Below are 24,748 nucleotides of genomic sequence, written 5' to 3' on the forward strand. Positions count from 1 at the left end.
CTGCACTCACTAGTGCCACTCCTTCATCACCCGTACATTAATAGCACTGACATAAATCACAATTTTGATTTTCAGGCATGCATGCTTATGGGCTTTATGACCACTAAAATAACACACCATGTTATGTTTCTTTATTATGTCATATCATTTTATATTATGCTGCTGTATTCTATTGTTTTCTGGTATGTCTACTTAAACACATATTAACATGTACTGAAGAGTTTTAGGGCCACATGTGTAAAATGTATTGAGTTATGAGTTCTGAGTTCAAGGTCAGAATTCTGAGATTTTTTTCCCCATACTTATGGTTACTTTCATACTTTGTTCCATACTTATGGAAATAATTCTGACTTTAAACTCAGAACTCAATGTTTCAATCTTCCGTACATATATGTACATATTGTTCATATACATGTATTACGTTTATCATTATGCTTCTAATCTATACAGTATGCATTTCTTCCTAATCTTATTTGATCTTATCTTCAAAACACAATGTGTGAATGTAGCCTACTGTTTCTCCTGATTAATATAGGCTCCATACACCCACACATAACATAAATCACATATCACAATAATGTAGGCTACACATGACCAGGGTTAGTGAATGGCGTTTGCCACTGCAATACATGCTTACAACACAGTCTGATCTTATTATCATATATGGGTACCACTTTCTGATGAGGCACCTTGAAAATGTACAAGTTGTAACTTGACTTTATAAATGTTAATAAAACATGTATACTTTAAGCTTTAGCCACTGATATGACCAACACTTGGGTTGTGAGGTTGTAAAAAAAGCCATCTGGTTGGTAGCTCCTCCTGCAGCATAACACTTATGTTAATAAGCCATTAATCAAGTGTTCTTAAAACAATTTTGCAGTTGTAAATGTTAATTCGATTTTAATAAGTGGATGTTCTGGACGCCCTGCAATTCTTTTCCAAAAAGTCAGAGATCAAACAGCCCATTGGAAGGGTCTTTCTAATGATCTTTTTTTCCAACTTTATAGAGAGATAAGTTATTAACAATAACTGAGAGCAGTAACATGTCTTTTCCATAGATCTTTACATAAAACATTCTTAATCATTTGTTTTTGAATTTGCATATTTAGATTTGCTAATATGGTATTTTGCCAATAGTAAACAATTACATTTATTTTTTACTTAGTTTTATCGAAATTGTTATTGTATATTATATTTTTGAACATACAAAACAGACAAATACAATTGAACAAGAACAAAAACCCTCTCCCACCCCCCACCCTCTGCGGTCTCGAGGAAAACAAAACAAACAAATAAACAAAAAAACTAAAATCACACCTTGCCTAGTCACTCTCCTCTAATTCTTGTGATGCTGAGGTCATTAGGACTGATACTTGTGCTGCTGCACTTTTCCATAGGTCTATAGTTGATGATTTGGCTTTGTTAATCCTTGCTGTAGAGAGCTCAAGCATAAGTATGTCTAGAAAATACGCCAACCACTGTTTTATACAAAGCGAGTGGGGGGGAGCCAGAGTTGAGCTATAATTTTCTTGGTTGCTGTTGAGCCGGCTAGCCAAACTTTCTTCTGTCTCCCAAGCAGGTGTAATTTAGAGTCATCATTAAGTAACAAAACAATCGGGTCAGTAGGAATTCGACATTCTATCACATCAGATATTATTGATTTTGTTTTATTCCAGAACTCATGCACCTGTTCACACTCCCAGACCATGTGCAGGAAAGTTCCAGTTTGTTCAGGTTGGCAGATTAAAACAAATCTTAAAGTCAACGTGGTATTCCTGATGAACTAGAGGAAAGAAGACATAGCAAGTGTCATAAAGAAAAATTAAACACAAACCAGAGAGATATTTCACAAACTGACAACCCAAAAGTTGATCCATAAGACATTAGAAAGTTGTTGGTATTATAAGTAATTAGTTACAACTTATAACATGTACCTTAATAAAAACTGTTTTATTATAGAATTTTCAGTTATTTTCATGATGCTTTAAATAACATTATGTATAGTTTTTTTAATAGATCAAATGCATAATGAACATAATGAAGATTATTTGTCATTTCAACAATAATTAAAATGTAATAGGTTTTCTTACGGACCAGAGTTTAAAAAACAAAAAGACAAGTTTCATGCTGGAGATGCAGGTGCATTTTCCACCAACATTGGCTGCGTTCGAGTTCGTCGACCCTCATGCTCACTCGCAGATCTCAAAGTGCATGGATGGGTCGACCCACAACACGGTCTGTCCTTCATCACGGTCGAGTCTGTTAGCACGTTGACACAGTTGAGCTAAAGTAGAGGCGGTCTGGAACGCGGTCTCTAATCTCAACGCAAGAATCAGCTGCAGCAGCAGAGCAGCTGCCATGTTAATCAGCTGGACGAACAAGGAAGGGGATACACAACAACACGGCTCTGTCTTTCTAAATCAAGGTAAAATACTATACACTTGTATGGAAACGACATGTAAAATACCGGCGAAAAATGGTGCATGGTAGCTAGCTTTGAACCAGCTTATCAGAAAGCGGTGTGCATTTTGTGACTCCTGTGAGATGTAGCCAAGCTATTAACAGCTAACGCTAACCGTTAGCGTTGATAGCCAACTAAGTTGGCAAGCGCTCTTGCCAATGGGCATCTCGCACAGTGTGCTTTGTCATTGTTAGTCTGTGTTTTGCTAAACATGTATGATATCGACACATTATGTATACAGTATATAAATATTAGGCTAACTCATTTATATCACACAAAATCACAGAGCGAAGTAGCTACGGGCCTATCTGCAGCCAACCACCTTGCGAGGGGCATTTAAACCCCATTGACTTGTGCACTAAGAAGTTAGCTAATGTGGTAGCTTGGTTACCTTAATAACTAGCTATGCTTTCCTTCCCCAACGGCTATTTCCAAGCGCTTTCGAGTCAGGTCCCATGCATGCATTATCAACTTCAAGTCAAAGAGTGTCCAATGTGTCTAACATCTAAATATAAGTTAGCTAGCAAGCTAGCTAGTTGTTCAGCCATTACTTTGCATCATAACAAAACGTAGGCTAGTTTGCTAACGTTAGCTGGCTTGGCAGACAACAAAGCTCAGCCAAGCTACAGACGCTCATGCAGGATTAAAAGCGAAACCACAATTCAGCCGACGTTTAACGTTATTTGTCCCAGGGGTTTAACAGGTTTGATTTAATTAATAATAGGCCGAATATTCCCGGTTAAGGTTATCCATGTTTCGAAATGATTGTTTTAATATTTGAACACAGAGTAAGGCTGTAAACACATTGTGCCTAAACACTATATCTGATTATTTTTTTCAAAAACTTGTTCCAGCTTGCAATTGCTTGTTACATAATCGGGTCGCACGCCATTATAATGTGGTCTGCAGTGAAGTAACGTTAGCGTTATGCAGAAATATAAGGTTGAAAATCACAATAGCATCACTCGGGGCATTGTGATCCTTTGTCTGAATGCACAGTAAAGTCAGAGTTGGGAGTGGGATGGGTGGATGGGACAAACATCTAAAAAAGGGTTGTTGGCTTCAGGAAGGATCAAAGGACCAAATCGACATTTGTTGAATCTCTACCTCCATCTAGTGGTGAACCTGTCACCATCACACAAACAAACTACTTGCATACCTGTAAATTACAACCGGTAAATTACATCTAATGTTGTACATTTTGTAATATGTTGTACTAAGGTATTAGACAAGAAAAAAATAAACAAATGCACTTCCCTATAAATTAACACTTACACTAGTTTGAAATTATATAAATAATAGTATGAGTCAATGCATCAATCAATTTATCACTGCAACAGGTGCTTGTAAGGTGCACCTTGTAAGGTGAAATAGCTGATTTAGAAGTAGTTAGAAAATGCTGGACATGTGCCTCAGTGTAAAATGGTACTGAACTAATGTTTTGTTATTAACTTGGCTTTAATTCGGCTATAAATACACTCAACAACCGAAAAGAATTGGCAACTACCAAAAACACTCTGATCAATAGAATTAATTAAACAATGTAGCAAAATCAAAAAAAGAAAATGGATAATATGAGAACATTATGTTAATATGAACACCAGATTCATCATCAACTTTATAACACATTGACAATTTAAACAAACACATGAATTACTTTTGAGATGTATTTCCACCTGGACAGTTACAATATCTAAGACAGTATATACAACATCTATTCAGCACTTTCTAAATAGATTTAGCAGATTCTGTAGTTTGCTTGTTAGGTTTTACACTATTACTTTTTCCGAATAGACTACAGTATGTTTCTCCCCTCATAGATAACAAAGTAACACATATAGCTTTACCTTAGCCAATATCTGTCACCATTACAATTTTAAAAGCCAATTATAAAAGATAAGTTGATATTGGAGCACATTTTTAGTTTTTTCTTTTTTCTTTTTCCAGGTTATATCTGGTGAGGTGGCAGGATGGCGGGAGCAGAGGTGTACACCCCTGCAAACCCCACCTGCAAGATTATGACCTTCAGGCCCACCATGGAGGAGTTCAAGGACTTCAACCAGTACCTGGTGTATATGGAGTCTCAGGGTGCACACCGCGCAGGCCTGGCGAAGGTACGCAGTGTTTTCAATCTTAACTTGGACAAAGATTCTGTGAGTGATGGACTTCATTATGTCCACTAGGTTAGTGTGTTAGTTTCCTCTCTCGTGGGCCTACCGTTGGATGGCAGTTGCAGAAGCTGATTATTCATAATTTTGTACTGAAGGCAGTTTTAGTCAGTCAGAAAGACATAAAGGGAAAAATAAGACATTACAGCCCGACCGATAAAGGATTTTTAAGGCCGATATCGATACAAATATTTGGTGATTTAAATATCTGAGATATATATTTTTCAAAATCCAGAAACGTGTAACAAAACAAACAGATTTCCCTAGCATTAGTTATTTGTAGTTAATTATGAGTCCTCACTAAAATAATATGATAATGCAGTTTAAAAATAAACTTGTTTGTTTTATTGTCACAACAGAACAGAGGAACATCAAAATAGAGTAAAGTTCTGATAAATAAAATGTATAAAAATACAAACTTAAGATATGACACTTAAAGGGTTAAACATAAGTGTTGCCAACAGGGACGTTGAAGAGCGCCCTCTGGTGGACAAAGACAAAGACTCAGAACATGGTTGAAGGGTGTTTCGTCCGTTTTTTATGTTATTTTTTTAAATATTAATTTATCCGCCATTATAAATACCGATAGTTTGGGAAATGCCTAATATCGGCCGATAATATCGGCCCGCCGATATATCGGTCGGGCTCTAAAAGACATACAGTGTGACATATTTAAATACATGAGTAGTTGGCTAGTGGCCCTTTTGGACACAGTGGGTTAACTACTGCTGATTCTAAATGATGAAATGCTGATCAGAGTGAACTATTTGTACTAGGAACTCTATTCCTGTTTTGTTTTCAACAGCAATCCTTTCCTCTTCTCTTTGTCCCTCAGGTGATTCCTCCTAAAGGCTGGAAGCCCCGTCGTACCTATGATGACATAGATGATCTAATGATTGATGCTCCCATCCAGCAGATGATGGCTGGCCAATCAGGGCTCTTCACTCAATACAACATCCAGAAGAAGCCTCTTAGCGTGCAGGAGTTCAGGCGATTAGCCAACAGTGACATGTGAGTATTAGCGTTAATTCAATGTTTTCAGTGCCTTAATGATTATATTAGGTGGGAGGGAAAGTGCTTACATTCTAGGGCTGCCCCCTAAAAGTCCAATATTCAAATCAGCAGTCAGTGACCCCTCAGTCGACTGAGATTCTTCAAGTTGAGCAGTTGTTTTTTGTTTGTTTTTTGTCAGTCAGAATGAGCGCTCCATGCGTTCACGCTGCTGTCCGGGTTAAAATCATTCCACTACATCAAGTCATCCCGTCCCCTCGGTGAAAATGTCAGCGGCGGGTACAGGCAGCTGCGGAACTGGTCCCAGGGTCTGAGTGAGACAGCGGCAGCTGCCCAGAAGAAGCGAGGCTTTGCCAAGTCAGGCTCTGAGATAATGTTATCTTCTGCCTTCTGCCTAGAAGTGTTTACAGCTCACAGCAACTTAATACGATATAGTCTCGGTTTGTTTGATATCAAATGTTGATAGTGTCATGTAAGCTGTTTAATTTAGTTGCCTCTTAGCAAATTGCTCTGAGTGAATTTAAGTTGGGCTTTTATTGTGAAGGATAAAAACGCAAGAGGTAAAGCTGTAGCATTGTGGGCTGCTGTTGTCATTTTGGAGTTAATGAAAGTGTGGGCTGTCTTGGTTCATGCTGGTTCAGATTAAGTAGTTGAATATTCGTGTTGAACAGCCAAATCTGATTTGACTGACAAAAACCTGAGTTGGGTACAGCCCTATAACATTCACACAGACATTACATTCTGTTGCTGCCAGAGTAATAACTTATTTTTTTCCACAGGGTATGTGACTGATATATTACACAATTTACTATGTTGAACAAATGTATTCTTAGAATACAGAATAATCTCTAGAAGATGATCGGTAACCTGGCAAACTGGCTATTAGAAATAGAGAAATACTTACCAACAGTGTCAATATATGAGTGTATGTTTGATTTTGATTCATGATCCTGGATAGTCTGTTTCTGACATCCTACAGCCGACAGCCTATAAAATGAAAGTCAAGAAATAAATATGTACATTTTATCTAGGGAGTTGTATTGCGGGTGTTGCTGACCTATTTGCCCTATATGAAAGGGGGGGGGAGAAATGAGCTTTTTATGAATTTATATTGTATCTTATTGCTAAACTTAAATAAACAAAAGAAAGCGAGAAATTGGTAAAAGGAAACGAATAGCAGTTAAAACCACGGTTAATTTAATTTCCAGAGCTACAGTTTTCTTAATTCCACATTTGATTGAAGATGGAGTTGCATGAGTGGTTTAAAAGTGCTAGGGCGATATTTGCTAAAGGGTATAAACTTTTTCTGATATGTGCTAAGGTTTTTTAGTGTAAGGTTACAGATGGTCATTTCACTGTACCAAATGTAATGTGATTCTTTCCGCAGGTACTGTACACCTCGCTACCTGAATTATGAAGATCTTGAGAGGAAATATTGGAAGAACCTCACTTTTGTCTCACCCATATATGGTGCGGATGTTAGTGGCAGCCTCTATGATGAGGTAGATGACTTTTCTTTCTCTGTGTTTGTATTCCCGTACACGTGTGTTCATTTTTGTCACCTGTTATTCAATCTCCGTCTGATCACAGGTTCAGTGTTTTCTTAATGGGTTCTGCCGTTAGGAGAAGTAATAGTGGAAATCACTTTGGTGGAGTTTAGATAAACTTATTTTAGCTGACTCTTGCAATGTGGCTTTAGGTTGGGTTTTTGCAATGAAAATAAAAACGTACATGAAATGTATCACTTGTTTTTTGCCCCCAACCCTAACATGAGTCATTTTAGAATAACAAATCCAATGTGGGGACACAACAATAAATGGACGTCAACATATCGACTACTTCTTCATCCCCAGCTTGAATAAAATAGGCTACTGAAGATTAAATCCAGTTTTGAACTCCAAGCAGCACTTTAGAGGCATGGGACACTTGACGTTGTGGACATCCACACTAAGGAATAGGGGGCATTTGATAAATGCCACAATGAGTTCAATTCTACTCTATGTAGCTGATACTGATTAGATTTAAAAAGGCCATTGTCAACTGCATTACCAGTTGTTACCTGAAAGATTGACTTTTGACATCCTGTTATTTCTAATCTCCTAGGATGTGGAGGAGTGGAACATTGGCCACCTGAACTCTATCTTGGATGTTATCGAGGAGGACTGTGGTGTATCTATCCAGGGAGTTAACACTCCATATCTATACTTTGGCATGTGGAAGACCACCTTCTCCTGGCACACTGAAGATATGGACCTGTACAGCATCAACTACCTCCACTTTGGAGAGCCCAAATCCTGGTTAGTGTGGGACAGGGATTTAGGTGCAGGGGCTAAACACAAAGAAGCAACATAATGTAGATCCACAATACCATAAAATACAGCCTGAAAAAATCTCATAAAACCTCTGTGTTATTAGCACTAGCTGTAGCATTAGTGCCTTTACTTTTAAGTAACATCCACTTTCTTTTCTGTGGGTACCGATGATGCTTGTTGCTATGCATACCCGTCATTGCTATAACCACTAAAAGTTAACTACAGTTAACTGGACTTATTGGAGGTCCTATCTGTGTAGCATTTTTCTTCTTCCCTTCCCTTGTGTTAAAAATGGAAGTAAGCCTTACTGCTTTGTTTTTTTGTTTTGGCTTTCACGACAGAGCTGTCATTTCAAATGGCAACAGTCAAATTAAATTAAATAAAAACATTGCTTGTTTAGTACAGACGTGTGCACAGGCAGCTAGAATGATATGAGTATTTAGCCTACCATTAGCCACCTCAGTATTTCTATATGTGGTGCATACTTGCGTAAAACATTCTCATTTAAGGATCTGTTCATTTTATTTATATGGTGTCTCTTGTCAGTTGTTTGGTGCGACATGTTAAGGAAATACAGATCAGAGTAAACAGTATAGTATGTGTGGAAAAGATTTGCAGATGGAGATTGTCTTTTCATAATGCATGTCTATATATTGCCTCACGGCTGCAAAATCCATTATCGCTCTCCATTCAGATCTGTCATTATAAAAGTGGATTTAAATGGTGAATTACATATACTGTCATAGATCTCATTCAATTAACCCAGCAATTCTGTTGCATACGGCCCTAGGGTTTTGTTCCCTTAGTGCTTGTTTGCACACTGATGAGATGGTTACCTGCCTAAGTGATTATACTTTGGAGACTCCAAATACTAGAGAGAATAGAAAAGGTACAACATATGCAGCAGTAGGGACATCCAGGGAGGGAGTGTGTGTGTGGAGCTTTGTTATTCTCTAAGGGTGTAAGCTTATGGTTGGATTTCTTGAAGCTATCATTCTTGTCTGTGCAGTGGAGCAAGGGGAATTGAATATGTAACCAGTCAACCATATACTATACATTGTTTCTGTAAATTAACCTCAAACACTATAACACATATTATCACGGTTAACTAAGCGCTTACTAGGAGTGGTACAGTAGTTTTTCTACTACTACTATCGGTTGCACGCTCTCAATCTCTTCATGTCTGCAAATAACTTTATGCTGTGTACACTGATGGTATTTGATTTTGTGTATTTATATGACTGGGGGAGGGGGTGTGTTGGGGGGATGAATAGTATGTTCTCTCATTCGGGGACATGGTAACCCAGGGAACGTCATACCTTTTTTGTAGATTTTGGGCGGTCTTAAGGACAGATTTACTGGATTTTCTCTGGAAAAGGGAAAATAAGTTCTGTTGTAATTTACACTATAGACTGGGACATCATCAATTTGTAGTGTAATAAGTATACAGTGACTGCACACATAATTTACTAACTAAGAAAAGTGGATTTAGTGTTAAGTTACTCTTGAAGCGAGACATGATAAGAACAGTGAAGATGAGATTGAAAAGAAAAGCCCAGATGGTAGATTTTGAGGTTTAGATTTATTTACATACTTTAAGTTGCCAACTATTTTGTTTGAATTTAATAGAAAAATACTGTATATCGTATATATTGCACAGGTCAAATTTTCCAAGTGCTTGCATTCTTTAATAGAAGAGGAGCTGGGTTTTAAGGAGGTGCAGGTTAAAATAATAAAGGTGAAGAATGCAGGTAGATCCAAATGGAGTTTGATTTTTATTTATTTGTCAGCTTGGCTTGCTCCATTTCTCTCTCCCTCTTGCCCTGGAGGGAGTTCTGCTCATTAGAGCAGTGAGCCCTGCAACCCACAGGGATCAGTGTCACAGCCAGACAGTCTCACACACACACACACACACACACAGACACACAGGCGTACACTTTTTCATCTTGCTGCTATTTTGACATCTTTTCCCTGAAGGGGAGAGGCTTTAAAGATGCACCTCTCTCACCTCTTCTCAATCCCCTACCCCCTCCAACTCCCCATGTCACCTCCACCTGAGTTTGCCTCTCCTCATCCTGTCTCTCCCTGCTCTGTTAAGCTGACAGGTGATGATAGAAATGCCACAGACCTGAAGGCGGATGGTGCTAGTCAATTGGAATGCCTAGTCAAACCTTAAGGGAATTCTGTCACACTCCCTAGGTTTCTCACCAGGATTTTTGGGAATAGTTTAAATTCAGATTGCGTAGAAAATTAATAAAAAACATTGTTAAAGATTGCAAAAAATGCAGAGTAAGGTCAAAATAAGATCCACTCAAATGCAATCAGAGATGAAAATAGGCTCCATCTTCTGAATGCAGTGTTACAGAGACAAAGACCAAATACATTAAATGTCCTAGAAGAAAAAGCAAATTGCAGGTTATTCGAGGGTTTCTGCAGTACATTTGAATATACATTTACGATAAGGGATAACAACATTTCTGTGTTATCATTTTGATTTGTTACAAAAGGTACGCTGCTGGAAAAGGTTCATCAGCCTACTTGCAATTATTTAATTATCCACCACTTGATGTCAGTCTTAAAATTGTAAAGGCTTCGCTTGAAAACTTGTCTGCAACTGTCAGTGTATGCTACAGTGTATACAGTATAGGCATAATAACCAATACAGGCTCAGAATTTCACATACACAGTCAAAAATAATTATGTCTGCTCCATATCTGTCTGTCACTAACAGGTATGCAATCCCCCCTGAGCATGGGAAGAGACTTGAGCGTCTGGCTACAGGTAAAAAAATAATTTCTATTCTCTTTGTATTCTCCATATAAATGGAGGCGGGGAGGTAATTAAATAACGACCGCAGCATACAGAAGCAGGTCTGCATTTTACAACAAAGTACAGCACATAAATTAATAAACTCAGCAATGAGAGGGCATGCGAGGTAATGGCGAAGCTAAAGATACAGCATGCTAATGAGCTCTGGCGGGAAACATGCAAAAACTGCTACTATTAGAGATGCAAATGGCCAAAGATGCTTAATGTATTGACAAACCACTTTAGAAAAATCCTTACTGTATGGCATTAGTAGACTCAATGAACTGTAATGCATATGATAAAGTTTACAACAAAATAATTGTTTGTGTTTCTAGTCTAATGTAGAATTGCATGTGCCAAGTTGTTACAGACAGCCATCCAGTTAACAAAGGTAAAATGATGAGGCAGTAATCTGCAACTAAGCTTCTTAAAAATGTTGACTGTAAAAACTAAAACTTCTTGGTTACATATTCTCAAATTAATCTCAGTTTCACTCAGTATAGTTGTAAATTGGATATAAAAATATATCAATGTGTCATATTTGAACATTTTATAAACAAATTCATTTATAAAATAATTTATTTTTATATGATTTTTATATATATTTATTTATTGTGTGTGTATAGATAGATAGATAGTAATAAATGACAAAAATAATCAGCCCTAATGGAAAAAAATGATCACTGTAGTCTGTAAAAGTTGAAAATGTTATAGCAGAAAATCCACCACTCGCATAGCTTTTTTTAGTCAGGCTTTTTATTCATGTATGGTTATTTTTTTTGGCTGGCTTACACTCTACGTTAATGGTGTGTATGTGCATATTTTTGTCAGGTTTCTTTCCTAACAGCTTCAAGGGGTGTGAGGCTTTTCTTCGTCACAAGATGACTCTAATCTCTCCCTCCATACTGAAGAAGTATGGCATCCCCTTTGATAAGGTAAGCTCTCAGCCCCTTCTAAAAAATTCTGTTGGTCTGCTTCTTTTTGCCTTTTGTACTCCCTTTTATTTATCAACTTTCTAGAAACAATTTTTTGCCAGTAAAATTAGCAGTGCTCGTTTTGACTGATTGCAGAAATCTGAAGTGGCTTATTTGAATGATTTTATTTATTTTCCTTGCCAATTTTTAAAAACCAAAAGGACAGTTCATTGTTTTCTCATCTTCTTATAAACCAATCTCTCACCTTATGTCTTTCTCCCTCCCTATCATAAATTGCCAGATTACCCAGGAAGCTGGAGAGTTCATGATTACTTTCCCTTATGGCTACCATGCTGGCTTCAATCATGGCTTCAACTGTGCAGAGTCCACTAACTTTGCCACTGTGCGCTGGATAGACTATGGCAAAGTAGCCACACAGGTAACAACCAGTTGAGAATCTTGCTTAAAACTGTGCACCACTTCGTTTTTGGAAAGTCTAACAACGAAGTGTCTCAGATTTGATTACAGTTAATTTTATGGTAAAAAGTCATGATCATACAGTATCAAATAGATTATAATTTAGCCTTTTAAAAATGACCACCGCAAGGCCTCTCTGTGCTTTTCTAATGCAGAGACAATATTTGTCCTCCTCCTCTGTCTTTCCTCTAGTGCACCTGTAGCAAGGACATGGTAAAGATATCCATGGAACCCTTTGTGAAACGTTTTCAACCTGACCGGTACACTAACTGGATGGTGGGCAAAGATTCTGCACCTCTTGACCACATACTTGCCACTCCCAGTACAACACCGGAGCTGCAGAGCTGGTTGCAGAGGCGGCGCAAGAACAAACCTACTAATAAAGGGTACTGTATTCATACTCGGACAATGTTTCTTCTGTTTTCTATGCCAAGAGAATAGTCAACTGCAGCTACTGGTGCTAGTGGGCTTTAATCTGGAGTCGTGCTGATTGTATATTTATGATATTTACTATAATAACTGTGTATTATAGTAAAAATAATTTATATCGATGTTAATAAAGATTCATTTTGTAATAGAAAAAGAACATTTATTTAAAATACAATTGCATTTCCTATGCAACATTTGGAGATGCATCAGGTTATGATGATGAACTCGGTGCCTGTGATGGTGGCCCTGGGGGATTGGCTGGTGACCTTTATGTATGTGGCCAGAAATATTTGACAGCTGCAAAAGCCAAATGCCATTGTCTCCTAAGTCATAAAAGTTATACATTTGCGTTGATTGATTTTTCAGTGTTAATCAGGGTTTTCTAAAGATCTTTGATCTCTCTCCTTTCTTACAGCAGCACCCATTCTCGTATGCGTTCCAAGCGCCTCAGAACCACTAAGGAGCCTATTGGCCTGGATGGCAGCTCAACATTGACCAGCAGCAAGAGGCCCAAGGTGCGAAAGTCTGTGGCAGGGACAAGCTGTAGGGAAGAGGAGGAAAAAGAGAAGAAAAAGGAAGTAGAGTCAAAGCACAACCAGAATCAGAACTCTGTGCAGCTTTCTGGTACGAGACAGTAGTGAGTGTATGTGCATGCATGATTTGAAACCTATTTTTTTTATGTTTTGAAAATTTCTCTCAACTGAGATCTATGAAAAATGTTTACAGTCCTTGTTTACTTGATGGTACATATTATCTGTCCTTTTCCCCTCAACAGGTCCTTGCAGACAGATGTGTGTGGTCAAGGTAAATCGCGTAGCGAGTAATAGTTTGGGATTTTTGAATAAGGAACCATCCCATAACTCTCACTGCAGCCCCATTCCCTCCCCTTCTTCACCAGTGAAAAATGACCTAAAGGCAGAGATGGTCACTCATATTGACCCTCAACACCTCTCAGGGTCAGGGGTCACAAGCAGGACTCCCAATGGACTCAGACAATGGCCTGAGGCTACCCAGACGCATCAGGGAATTAATGAGCCAATGTGTTGCTCTCCTGAACAACAAGACCTCTCACCTTCTCAGGACTGCTCTATCAGGTTCCCTCCCCTGGAGGCCAACAAACTCAGTTCATCTTCCCACACAACAAGCACTTCTGCTGAGACCAAGATGAGCTTGTGTCCCCCTGACTGTGAAGCTCAGACATCTAGTTCCTCATGTAGAGAAGACACTTTAAGCCGAACACCAAACGCTGATCGTAGCATGGACACGGGTGCTGAAAATAACACTAACAACATTGCTAAAGCTGAGAAAATAGACACAGTTGTTGATACAAAACATATCAATCCACACACCACTACAGAACTTTATGATCCCAAAACTGAGCCAGCAGAGGGGGGTAGTTACACATCATGTGGCTCATTCTCCCTTTCAGGACACAATTGTAGTTTGGAAAAAACCAGCACTGAGGAAAATCTTTTCCCTCCTTTGCTACAGAGGAATGCAGTGGATATGCCACAACTCACTCCAGAGACAGCAGATAAGGTTGGAATCTGCCCTTTGCCACCTGTACTGATCCAAGAGATGCCCTCCCTCACCCCGGCTGTTGATGGGCTAACCAGCGTCCCAAAAGCTAGATCGTGCAGTCACCAGGTTGCACCTGTACTTCAGCGTGAGACGCCAACCAGCTCTCTGTCCTTACATGGAGCCAAACAGGAAGAGAGAGAACATGACTTAATGATGTCAAAAGAACCTCTTACTGTAGAACATGCCAACAAGTGGCATTTAAATTCTCCATATAATTGTGATTGGGCAGCAGTGTCTGGTTTAGAAGGAAACACGGCTCATTTAACTACCAATGCTATGCACAAAATAACATCTGGTGGTGTCCATGAAATGCTAATAATGCCAGGAATTGCTGCAGAAAAGGATCATACAAAGCTGGAAAATATGACTACTGGACAGACTGATGCTTCCCCTTGCCAGCTAGTTCATAGCACTGCACCTCAAACACAGCAGCAATACAGCTTAGCAGAGTTAACGAGTAAAGATTATAAGGACCCAGCTCAAAGAGACAGTGCATTTAGTCTGAGCAGTTGTGGCTCTGTTTTAACTGGTACCTCAAACAACAATCCCCCAACCCCTTCCCCTCCATTATGCACTCAAAGTGGCAGTCACTCAGCATTACAACTCCACCACCACACTACATACTCCCCTTCACATTGTACTTCTGAGAACCCATACATGGAGCTCAAACCTTTTTCCAGCAGCATCTGGAAAAACTTCAATTCCCAGGGTCCTGCAGTACTCATCCAGAGTCTGCACCCAGAACTCCCTTCTGACTTTACCCATGACCCCCTACCTTACACCATGTGGACTGAACCTCAGTGCAAAGAAGTCACAGACCTTGAGGACCCAATACAAGACCTCCGTGAGTCAGAGAACCAGGAGGAGGAAGGTGGACCTCTCACTTGGGCCCAGCTCGAGCCCACCTCGCTTGTTTCAGTCAGTGCTGTTGAGCCCCTGGGGCTTTGTGGAGATTATGAGCTCCACAGAGGGGATGCAGATGGGTCTGAAGCCCTTTCCTTGTGCAGGGAGCTGGGGAGACAAAGGGAGGCAGAGGAGAGTCTACAATTAGATGCTGCTGTTTCACCTTTTGGGATGGGAGGAGGAGAACAGGATGGGGTGTCTGATATGGAAGAAGGGGGATCTGATGGTGAAGAGGCTGAGCAGCAAAGTAGTGCCAAGGGAGAAAGCAGCAGTGACTCATCTGATGAGGAGGAGGAGGAAGAAGAAGAGGAGCAAAATGATACAAGTAACTGCGAGTGTGATGAATCGGGCCTGGAACCTGGGGAGGTTTGTGCCGTGAGTGCTCTTTTACACAAGATCATACACATTCAGTCTTATGCTCAATTTTTATAAGTAGAGATAGTTTGCACTCTAATGCCTTTTAATAATACGTGTTCATGCCAGTACCCTGCCCTGTCAGTGAAGAAGACCACTAAGAGCTGGCGTCACCCACTCAGAAAACCTACTGCAAGGGCTGTACCCACTGCTGTCAAACAACAGACTGCCAGTGATGATGGTGGGCACACACACACACACGCACACACAGTTCATTGGTATCACAAAGGTTTAGCCTTAAAAAGACGCCAACATTCACACAGTGACACATGCTGTGAGCCAAAAGCCATGCTCGTTTTAATAAAAACCCAGGGACATTTCCTGTTGTGGTTGGTGCTGCGTAGTGGTTGACACCAGGCCAGAAGCCATGATCCGTTGACTTCTGCTGGTTGCGTTGCAGTGAACCAGAATAAAGTTGCCATAACTTGCCAATTTTCAGCATACTTAAAAAGCATGGCATTTTCTTTGTTAAAAGGTAGTTTAGCTAGCAAGAAAATAAGCTCAGGAGAAATAGAATTTACTTTGTTGAAAATCCTGAAACTTTTACTGTAAATAGTAAGTAATGTCGGATAACATTTGTGTTCTCCCACAGCATAGCGTTTTATAACCATTGAACCATTCCACTCTGCGGTTCCTTCTTCCCGTCCTCATTTTTCACATTTTATGTCCCCCCCCCAAATGATTAGTCTGACGTCAATGCACACATAAACCAAACAGATTGAACTCTCGGGCCTACCACAGTAAAATGACCTAGTGATAGATACTGTATTTGTTTTCATGGTTTTAACAGGGTGGGTGATGGGGCTCTCAATTAACAACTACTAATGCACATATACGCACACACAGTCGCATTCATTAGCTCCATGGTTGTGATGAATAATTCAGAAGGCATTTTAGTTGTTTATCCCGGAGTTTGAAATGACCACGAAATGACCATGGCTGTGAGAAGCCTATTTTATGGTGATGAGAGCTCTTAATCATTTGAGTAATTGTATAAACAGGCTTCTATTCATTGAACATGTTTTACATGTCACAGGAGGAAATTGTCACCACGGTGGATGGATTAGATCTGATTTCGTTTATTAATACTGCTGAAGTCAGATGTGAGAATGATGCATACTATATTTTTGACATTCAGGGCACACAATGGCTTCAGATTCAGAACAGGCCTAATTAACCATCTACCAGACAGGAGATATGTGCTCTGTATTGCATGAATCCAACCAGTTACAGTAAATAGATAAGTGATTGCAAGATTGTAAGGTTTTGTTTTGTCTCCACTTAGAGCCCCCTGAAGCAAGCCTGGCGGAGGAGGAGGGGCAGGAAATGGAGGCGTGGGCGAAGCCCCTCATCTACCTATGGCAGAACAGGAAGAGCTGCTTCACAGCAGAGAGGGAGTACAATGCTCATGCTGCCACCATGCAGCCATACTGTGCTGTGTGCACACTCTTCATGCCCTATTATCAGGTAAGGTAGTGCCCATATGTATTTCAGGCTCGAGCATAAACACTCATTAAGATATGATTTCATCCCCTAGCCACTGAGCTGAAGATGGAGGAATCAATACTAGCAGATCACGGACAGTTATAACTTTCACTCCTTAGCCCCACAGGATTTATTTCTCCCAGTGAGGTGGGGTCTTTTCAATTTTACCTGCGCTGGTCAGTGACTCTAAACCCATCCAAAGCGCATATGTCTGTTTTTTTCACCAGCTCCCCCCCCCCCCACCTTACAATATTTAGAGCCACAATTACATACTTTTTTTTCAGGTCCTTCCTTCATTTAAGTCCAGTCCGGAGAACTTTAAAATTGTATCTCTTGAGTTTTTATGAATCAAGCTGTTTTATTGTACTGTACTAACTGAGTTTCATCAGTTCAGTGCACAGTGTGATAACTGGAAAAAAAGGATCTTGCTAACCTTATAGATCACTCTGTAACATCAGTCAACTCATAAAACGGTGGAACAAGTAAAGACACTGCAAGCTAATCAAATGGGCTGTAATGTCATGTTAGTGGTGATTCTGTCTTTGCTGGTCTACCTTTTTGTTATAGCCAAACTGATTTGATGTGCAGAGAGATGTGTATAACACTGTTGATGATACCAGGCCCTTTCTTATTGTGAAAGCATAACCTCAAAGAGACATTTAAGTAGTGTGCAACTGTCTGTGTAAATAATTAAGTTACAGCTAAATAATTACCGGTGACTAACAATACTATTATTTGAAAATAATACTAAGCCTGCTTGTGATGAACGTCACATGGTTTTCCTGCAGCTTATCATTGCCTTATTAAAGAACCACCTGCTAAAATGCCACCCAGAATGACAACTCTAATTATGAAGGAGAAGGGGAAATATTTTATTATCCACCTCCCTCTGTAATATTAAGGCATTCTTAAGAAGAACATAAAAATCACACACATTATTTTGTTAGGGTGAAGACAAAGCAGAGGACAATACACCTATTGTAGCTAAGGATACCTCCAAATCCTCATCTCCAATGGAGGGCCCCACACATCCCTGTAGAGGTCTGAAAAGGACCAGGCCCCTGGTCCCAGAGATCTGCTTTTCTTTCCGGGAGCAGAACTACCCCCCAACTCCCACAAACCCTCTGCTGCAGGAAGATGGCACCTCCCCTCTACTCTACTGCCAGGGCTGTTGCCTGCAAGTTCATGCAAGTACGTATGCACAAGGAAAGAGAAATGTGTGTGTGTGTGTGTGTGTGTGTGTGTGTGTGAGAGAGTGCGTGGTGAATCCTAAGGTTGATACTGGTGTTTTAAGTATAGTTTCTAAACGTTATAGCATATATTTACCTACCTCACAAAGCCACATTGTATGTTTCTGCATTTTGTGCTTTATTTTTTTTAATGTCATTGTGAGAAGGTCAGTGGGTTTGAGTCTTGACTCCGTCTCAATGTTCCACCCCCTCTCTGTTTCTCTTTCTCCCCCCTCTCTCTGTGGTTTGGAGTATTTTATTTCCCTCGTCAGCCGAATGAGGGTGAATCCTTGTTTTCACCACACATACTTCCTGGCCAAAAGCCCCAAGCCAGTGCAACAAGGCCTCACACACACTTTTAAAAAACCCTGGAGCATTTCTGTTCTCCTGGACACAGACACTGTACATTATCGCAATCCCCCATTCACACACGTTCATAGCCAATCCAGTCTATCCCAATCCATACACATTTTGCCAATATCTTAAGCTTTCAGCCGGTCTTACACACACACACACACACACACACACACACACACACACACACACACACTTATTGAAAGTCTCACACTGTCCCAAATCCTCAGCTTTAAAATAACATTGCTTCTCCCAGTCAGTTTCAATCATACTTTTCTGCCAGTTGTGTTGATTCCACCTCAGTTTTTACTCGGGAGGGTCTAGGTGTTCTGTATATACTGTGTGTGTGCTTAACTGCTGTACACTGTAAGTACTAGGTAGGTACACATGCATTTACTTGCTTTGTATGAGTGTTAAGGTACAGTAAGGTGGGAGTAGGAGCTGAAGTGTATGTCATTTGACACTGATGAAAAAGCCACAAGTTTGGTTTTGAGAACCAACAATAAGTGCAAGTTGATGCTGCTTTTCCCCCAGTACTGTTATTCGAACTAGGGAAAGGAAGGAGAAGTGAGCTTTAGATTTTATGTTTGGTTTGGTGATTGATAGTGGGGGAAAAGAACAGAGATATACACACACATACCGACTTTAAGTGTTTCTTACAAATAACAATTCCCCCCAGCTTATGTGTTTAAAACATCTAGGAATGGATTTTAACCAGCTGTCAGCTTTGAAAAGATTCACATTTGTCTTACTTTTAAATTCAAACTGTTTTGGAGGCTACCAGCATTTTTATTTTTATGAAACCTTTTCTGCTATTCTGCCACACCAAGGACACAAACTTAAACTAAACAAAACAATATTTACTCAAAGCACTGGTTCATACTACTGTGTATGTTTTGTGGTGTCTGTCAGCCATGTCATCTGGGTTACAAAGAGCTAGTTGCATGAGTGTCTGAAACAAAAGCTGGCTGTCGTACAGAGTGCTATTTGATACACGGCTGAATACACAAACCGATGCATTTATAAACAGACGCATAGATCAAACCCTTGCTCCTGTGTTGTCTGCATCTCTTGCTCAACCACAACAGTTCCCTTACACACACAGACACATACCATAGAGCTCTCCATTTCCACTTACTCTGCAATACTGTGCATTTCTGCATTAACGACACCATCTTTTTGTTGAAAATCTGTGGAAACAATGTGGACGTGGAATTTTATTCTGTTCTGATTATAGACGTACCATTTGCTGTCATGTCCGCTGTTTTCTGTGAATGGTGTGTTGAAACCATGCCACCAGGTTAAAGTGGTTTAGCAGTATTTGAGTGAGTGTGAAGATTAAAATTTTTACATAGTTGTATCTTTGCCCCTAATTTTCAGTAATCCCTTCCTCCTTTAGGTTGCTACGGTGTTGCCACAGATGATGTCAGCGAACAGTGGTCGTGCGATCGCTGTACGGAAGGAAGCTTTACAGCAGTAAGATGATTTTTCTCCTTGTATGATGTCACTTTTGCTTTAGTCTCGCATTGCCAGACCTATCGCCACAGCGCTTTGTCAGCGCTCGAGTAAAGTCTGGCTACAATGCTTATCTATTCTGGGATAAGGGGAAAAAAACGCTCTGGGTCGTTTTGTATTTCTTTCAACCAATCACAATCGTCCTGGGCGGTGCTAAGCCAGAGCAGCAAAACTAGATTGAGGAGATAGGGGGATAGCGGAAGGGGAGGGACAGATGTCAAGCTTTTATCCTAGCACTGTACATCTGGTAAGACGGACTACTTTTTTTGACAATGGTGTTTTAGATGGAGTGTAATTATATGCACATTACTTGTAGGTGCAAGGCTATTGGAAAACAGCACTGATAAAAAGAGCAACACTTGCACAATGACTCTGAACTACTAATTTGTTTTGAAGGACAACATTTTGATCCTAGTTGAAGATCCAATTGGAAATCTCGTCCTAAATAAATTTGTGGTTTGGAGTCAACAACGACAATCTTAACAAATGTAAGCATAGGTAAGGATATTGGTGAGTGTAAGAAAAAATATCTTCTTTCTCTCTTACTCACTTGTCTCTTTATGTTTTCTCAGGAATGCTGTCTCTGTAACCTCAGAGGTGGAGCTCTGAAGAAAACCCAAAACGACAAGTGAGACAGGCTTTTGTTCTGTAATTAACTCTGCATACTCATCTCTGATCTCCGGAGCTCAGACAAATAAATTGTCTGTGCGTCTTAATCGTAATGTATTAATTTTGTTTTTGTGTGTGTGTCTATAGATGGGCCCACGTGATGTGTGCAGTGGCACTACCAGAGGCAAGGTTTAGCGATGAAGCCAAGAGAAGTCTTATCGACACGAGTAGGATCCCCATGCAGCGATATAAACTGGTGAGTACACACACACACACACACACACACACACACACACACACACACACACACACACACACACACACTCTCTGATGCAGTGCTGGAATTCCCCAGGTCCTTGAGGACTGGCTAGGTCTAATTAATGAAGTGTTCACAGTTCTAATTAACAATGTGAGACGAACATGCCCGCAATCAAAGCTAGATAATTAACCACTGGTGGGTGGGGTGTTTGTGTATGTAGGGCTTTCTGTGTGTGGGTGTTTGTCTCTGTGCGTGTGGGGTGTGTGTGTGTGCATTTAATGAGGGAGCTGGAGTGTGTCTCAGCAGACCTGACATGTTGCCACTAGTTAGCGCTCTGCTGCAGGCACCATTATAGCTCAGCTGAAAGCGCAGTGTTACATCCTAACGCAAGATGAATGCAATCAGGATTGCACATGAAAACTTTTTAAAGATGCCTATATGATTGCTTAGGGCACAGATTGGGACTCCCTAAAACACAATTTGCATTAGTATCAGATTACTATCCAAAGCTTGAAATAAAAGAGTGACATTAAGACATAATTAATATACAGTATTTGTTGTATTTGATCATCAAGGTATTGTAAATATAATCTCAGTTGCCAGCCTATTAGGGCCACCAAGCTAAAACTGTTTTAGAGAGGTGTTGATTCAACTTTATGGTCATTTTGGAGGACGCAGTTTGTGGTGCTTTTCAACTGTATTACAACAACTGTATTACATCATACTGAAAGGTCTTTCTAGTATTAACCCTCATTGACAAGGGGCACCGTGGCCGTGGCCTATGAGTAAAACATTGAACCCCAACGTCCCCGGTTCGTGTTTGGTCGAGGATCTTTGTTGCATGTCGTTCCCTCCTTTCTCATTCTCATTTCCTGTTATCGCTCTACTTTCAACTCTCAAATAAAGGAATAAACAAATCCCAACCTTTTTATTGAAACAAATTGAGTGGACAATAATTCTTATCAATATTAGGAACACCTCCAAGTATAAAGCAATACTATCGAGTTGAATTTAGCAAGGTGTCCCTCATAAACTGGCAACTGAGTTTATAGAGGCTTCAACATTGTACTACCAATGTCATACTCCACCATAATGGAACCAACCATTCGTGGTTCCTTCATGAGTGCCTTCACGAAAATAGTTGAAGGGATACTACTGCACAGACACTGAATGGGACACTAACTTTGTGGACGTGGGGACAATACCCACAGCTAAGGGTATTTTTTTTTTTATAGGGATATGGTTCATATCGGCTCAGACCACATAGAAATTAAGCTAATTTGGGTATGACCACCACAAAGTGTCAGTATTCATATCCACGGGCCAAAATCTGAACAAAATGAAAATTGTAGTCCAGACTGGAACGGGCGCGACTCATAAAAAGCCTGTGACATTAGCCTGATGATGGCCAAAATGTTTCAGATCTTGTAATGATCCCAATCCATTTTTTGAGGAAACTGTGCTTCCTTCCTTTAGCTGTTAGATGCAGTTAGGTTTGAAACAGTGCCAATCTTAGTTTGACACCACAGATTATTACACTATGTCTCGCATTGCAGTTGAAAGCACTTGCTTTGATAAATAAGTTCATACAGTTTCTTCCCTTTTGGAAGATGTATCTGGTCGGAAGATATTGCTAAGATGGCAACCTTCATGATGAGAGAAAATCTTCACTTTCTGTTGCCAATTTTTCACTAATTAACATGCTGATGCAAGCACTTTTTGGATGAAAGCATGCTTCAGTTGATCATAAAACAGATGGGCCTCTTTTAAACAACCTCTTTGAGTTCTAAATTTAGGTAAAAATATGTTTTAAGAAAACGTACAGAATGCTTGAATAAATAAGCCTTTTCACACATACTGTAGTATGATTTTATTTTTTTAACAGATTTGATCTTAATTGATATTTAAACTGTTCTCTTTTGTCCACTTCATCATTTGTGTGTTTGCTCTGTGAGCCACGTGTTTGTATTGGACCCACTGCCCCCTCAGCAGGCCAGTACATTTATAATTTACCATCACACGCACACAGGCGCACACACATACACATTCATTATTTACTGTGGGAATGTTCTTAACGCATGGCTCAACACAGGAACCCAAATACAACCTAGAGACGGCACAGGCATGGGGAAAAGTTGGTTCACACATACACAAATGACATATACTTATATGTCAACATGGTTTTATGTTTGTTATATCACGTAATATCACGCAAATAGTTTTTTCCCACCAATAAATGTACATAAATACTCATATACACACACACACACACACACACACACACACACACACACACACACACACACACACACACACAGGGTGTGTTGCATGCCAGTCAGAATGAATCTTGTCATGCTAGGTGGATGAGACAGGCCAGTTCATCTGCTGTCCACAATGGAGAAAATATGGAAAAAGGCTGTATTAAATATAGGCCAAGTTAGTCACCAAGAAAAGCACTAAGTAAAAGTCCCTAGGTCCAGAAATAGAGGAGCTGTGAAGCAATAGATGCTCCCGTAATAAAAAATGGGATAAAGGTACCCATTTTAAATTAAGTATTGCCTTTTTAGGTTTAAAGAGGAAGTCTCTGCGAGTCTCTCAGTACACAATACCTCCTGATCCTCAACTGATATCTAAGCTGAGCTAAGCTGGTAATTGTAAAGGCAAAGCCAGCCAGCCCTGCCATAGAGGTTAAATGTAATTAATGCTGCCTAGGTAAAGTAATTAGATCAGCTATTGATTGTTCAAAGAAATGAACAAAGGACACTTATTTCAGAGGCTTAGCTGATAAGGACAGAGACTTTAAGAAAAGTTTTTTATTTTTTTATCACCTTTTTGTTAGATTATTTTTTGGGGCATTTTAAGGCCTTTATTTTCACAGGACAGATGAAGACATGAAAGGGGGGAGAGAGAGAGGGGGTAATGACATGCAGCAAAGGGCCACAGGTTGAAGTCGAACCCGCGACCGCTGCGTCAAGGAGTAATCCTCTATATGTGTGCGCCTGCTCTACCAACTGAGCTAACCCGGCCACAGCATCACCTTCTTATCCACCTATCAAATGCTCTCCTCTCCTTCCTGGGGCATGACTATTTTCCAGGGAATCAAAACATCTTAAGGTCCTTTTTAAAATCGTTATATCTCCATACTCCCACACATGCTGTTTAGACACATCATGTTCTTCCATGGATATGATCAGATAGTGATACAGTTTGACAGTTTACATGTCATCAGACTTTTTTTTATAGGCTAGACTTCATATTTACAAACCAGGTAATTCCCACTTGTGCTCACTTACTGCTGAGGCATAGCCTCTAAGGAGTTTGTCTATATATAGGCATATTATCTGCCAGTATGTATGGATATTTCAGTATGGATTCCCAGGAATTAGATTAATCAATAAATTACCTTCAAAGAGATGTGAAAAGTTACCGCAAGAGAGAGGAAGGCAGGGCAGGGAAGCGAAACGAAAAACAGCGTAGATGGATGTTTTATTGGGAGGAGAGTGGAGTGAAATGGAGTGAGATGGGATGGATGCTGTATGGGTGAAAGAGGAATGGGGAGCGAGTAGGGTTATAATGGGAGGATGTTGTCATTCTTTCCCTTTAGTGGGAGAGCCGAGGATTTGTGGGAGAGGGGAGATGCCACAGTATAGGAAATAGACTTGATGGGCTGTTTGATGCAGAAAACCGAGGGATCTTCTTAAAAATTTAGGTGCGAGTGTGTTTGTGCATGGATGCATGGCAGAGTTGTGCGTAGGGTGTGTATGTGTATTATGCCCTTCATTGTGCAGTTGTACCCTTCACAGACCTCAAATGGGG

At 40.0% G+C, this 24,748-nt stretch overlaps 1 protein-coding gene across 10 annotated transcripts in view; it reads left to right on the forward strand.

Annotated features, from left to right (window-relative positions):
* Positions 1-2,164: 2,164 nt before the first annotated feature.
* The window catches only part of kdm4c (lysine (K)-specific demethylase 4C), a 29,610-nt gene continuing 7,026 nt past the window's right edge, over positions 2,165-24,748 (forward strand). For 3 of the 10 annotated variants that reach the window (XM_078259440.1, XM_078259449.1, XM_078259421.1), the window contains exons 1-17: positions 2,173-2,428; positions 4,412-4,578; positions 5,468-5,643; positions 7,031-7,145; positions 7,747-7,940; positions 10,687-10,736; positions 11,595-11,698; positions 11,979-12,116; positions 12,347-12,540; positions 12,999-13,207; positions 13,359-15,442; positions 15,551-15,662; positions 16,767-16,948; positions 17,914-18,157; positions 19,949-20,025; positions 20,637-20,692; positions 20,821-20,929. In XM_078259440.1, coding sequence (XP_078115566.1) covers positions 4,435-4,578; positions 5,468-5,643; positions 7,031-7,145; positions 7,747-7,940; positions 10,687-10,736; positions 11,595-11,698; positions 11,979-12,116; positions 12,347-12,540; positions 12,999-13,207; positions 13,359-15,442; positions 15,551-15,662; positions 16,767-16,948; positions 17,914-18,157; positions 19,949-20,025; positions 20,637-20,692; positions 20,821-20,929 — 4,188 coding nt within the window. In that variant the 5' untranslated portion in view covers positions 2,173-2,428; positions 4,412-4,434. Of the gene's footprint in view, positions 2,429-4,411; positions 4,579-5,467; positions 5,644-7,030; positions 7,146-7,746; positions 7,941-10,686; positions 10,737-11,594; positions 11,699-11,978; positions 12,117-12,346; positions 12,541-12,998; positions 13,227-13,358; positions 15,443-15,550; positions 15,663-16,766; positions 16,949-17,913; positions 18,158-19,948; positions 20,026-20,636; positions 20,693-20,820; positions 20,930-24,748 lie in introns of those variants that run through there. The other 7 variants (XM_078259407.1, XM_078259465.1, XM_078259472.1 and 4 more) reach the window with 5 other exon arrangements.

The sequence above is a fragment of the Sander vitreus genome, chromosome 2 (assembly GCF_031162955.1).
Source record: "Sander vitreus isolate 19-12246 chromosome 2, sanVit1, whole genome shotgun sequence".
NCBI lineage: Eukaryota > Metazoa > Chordata > Actinopteri > Perciformes > Percidae > Sander > Sander vitreus.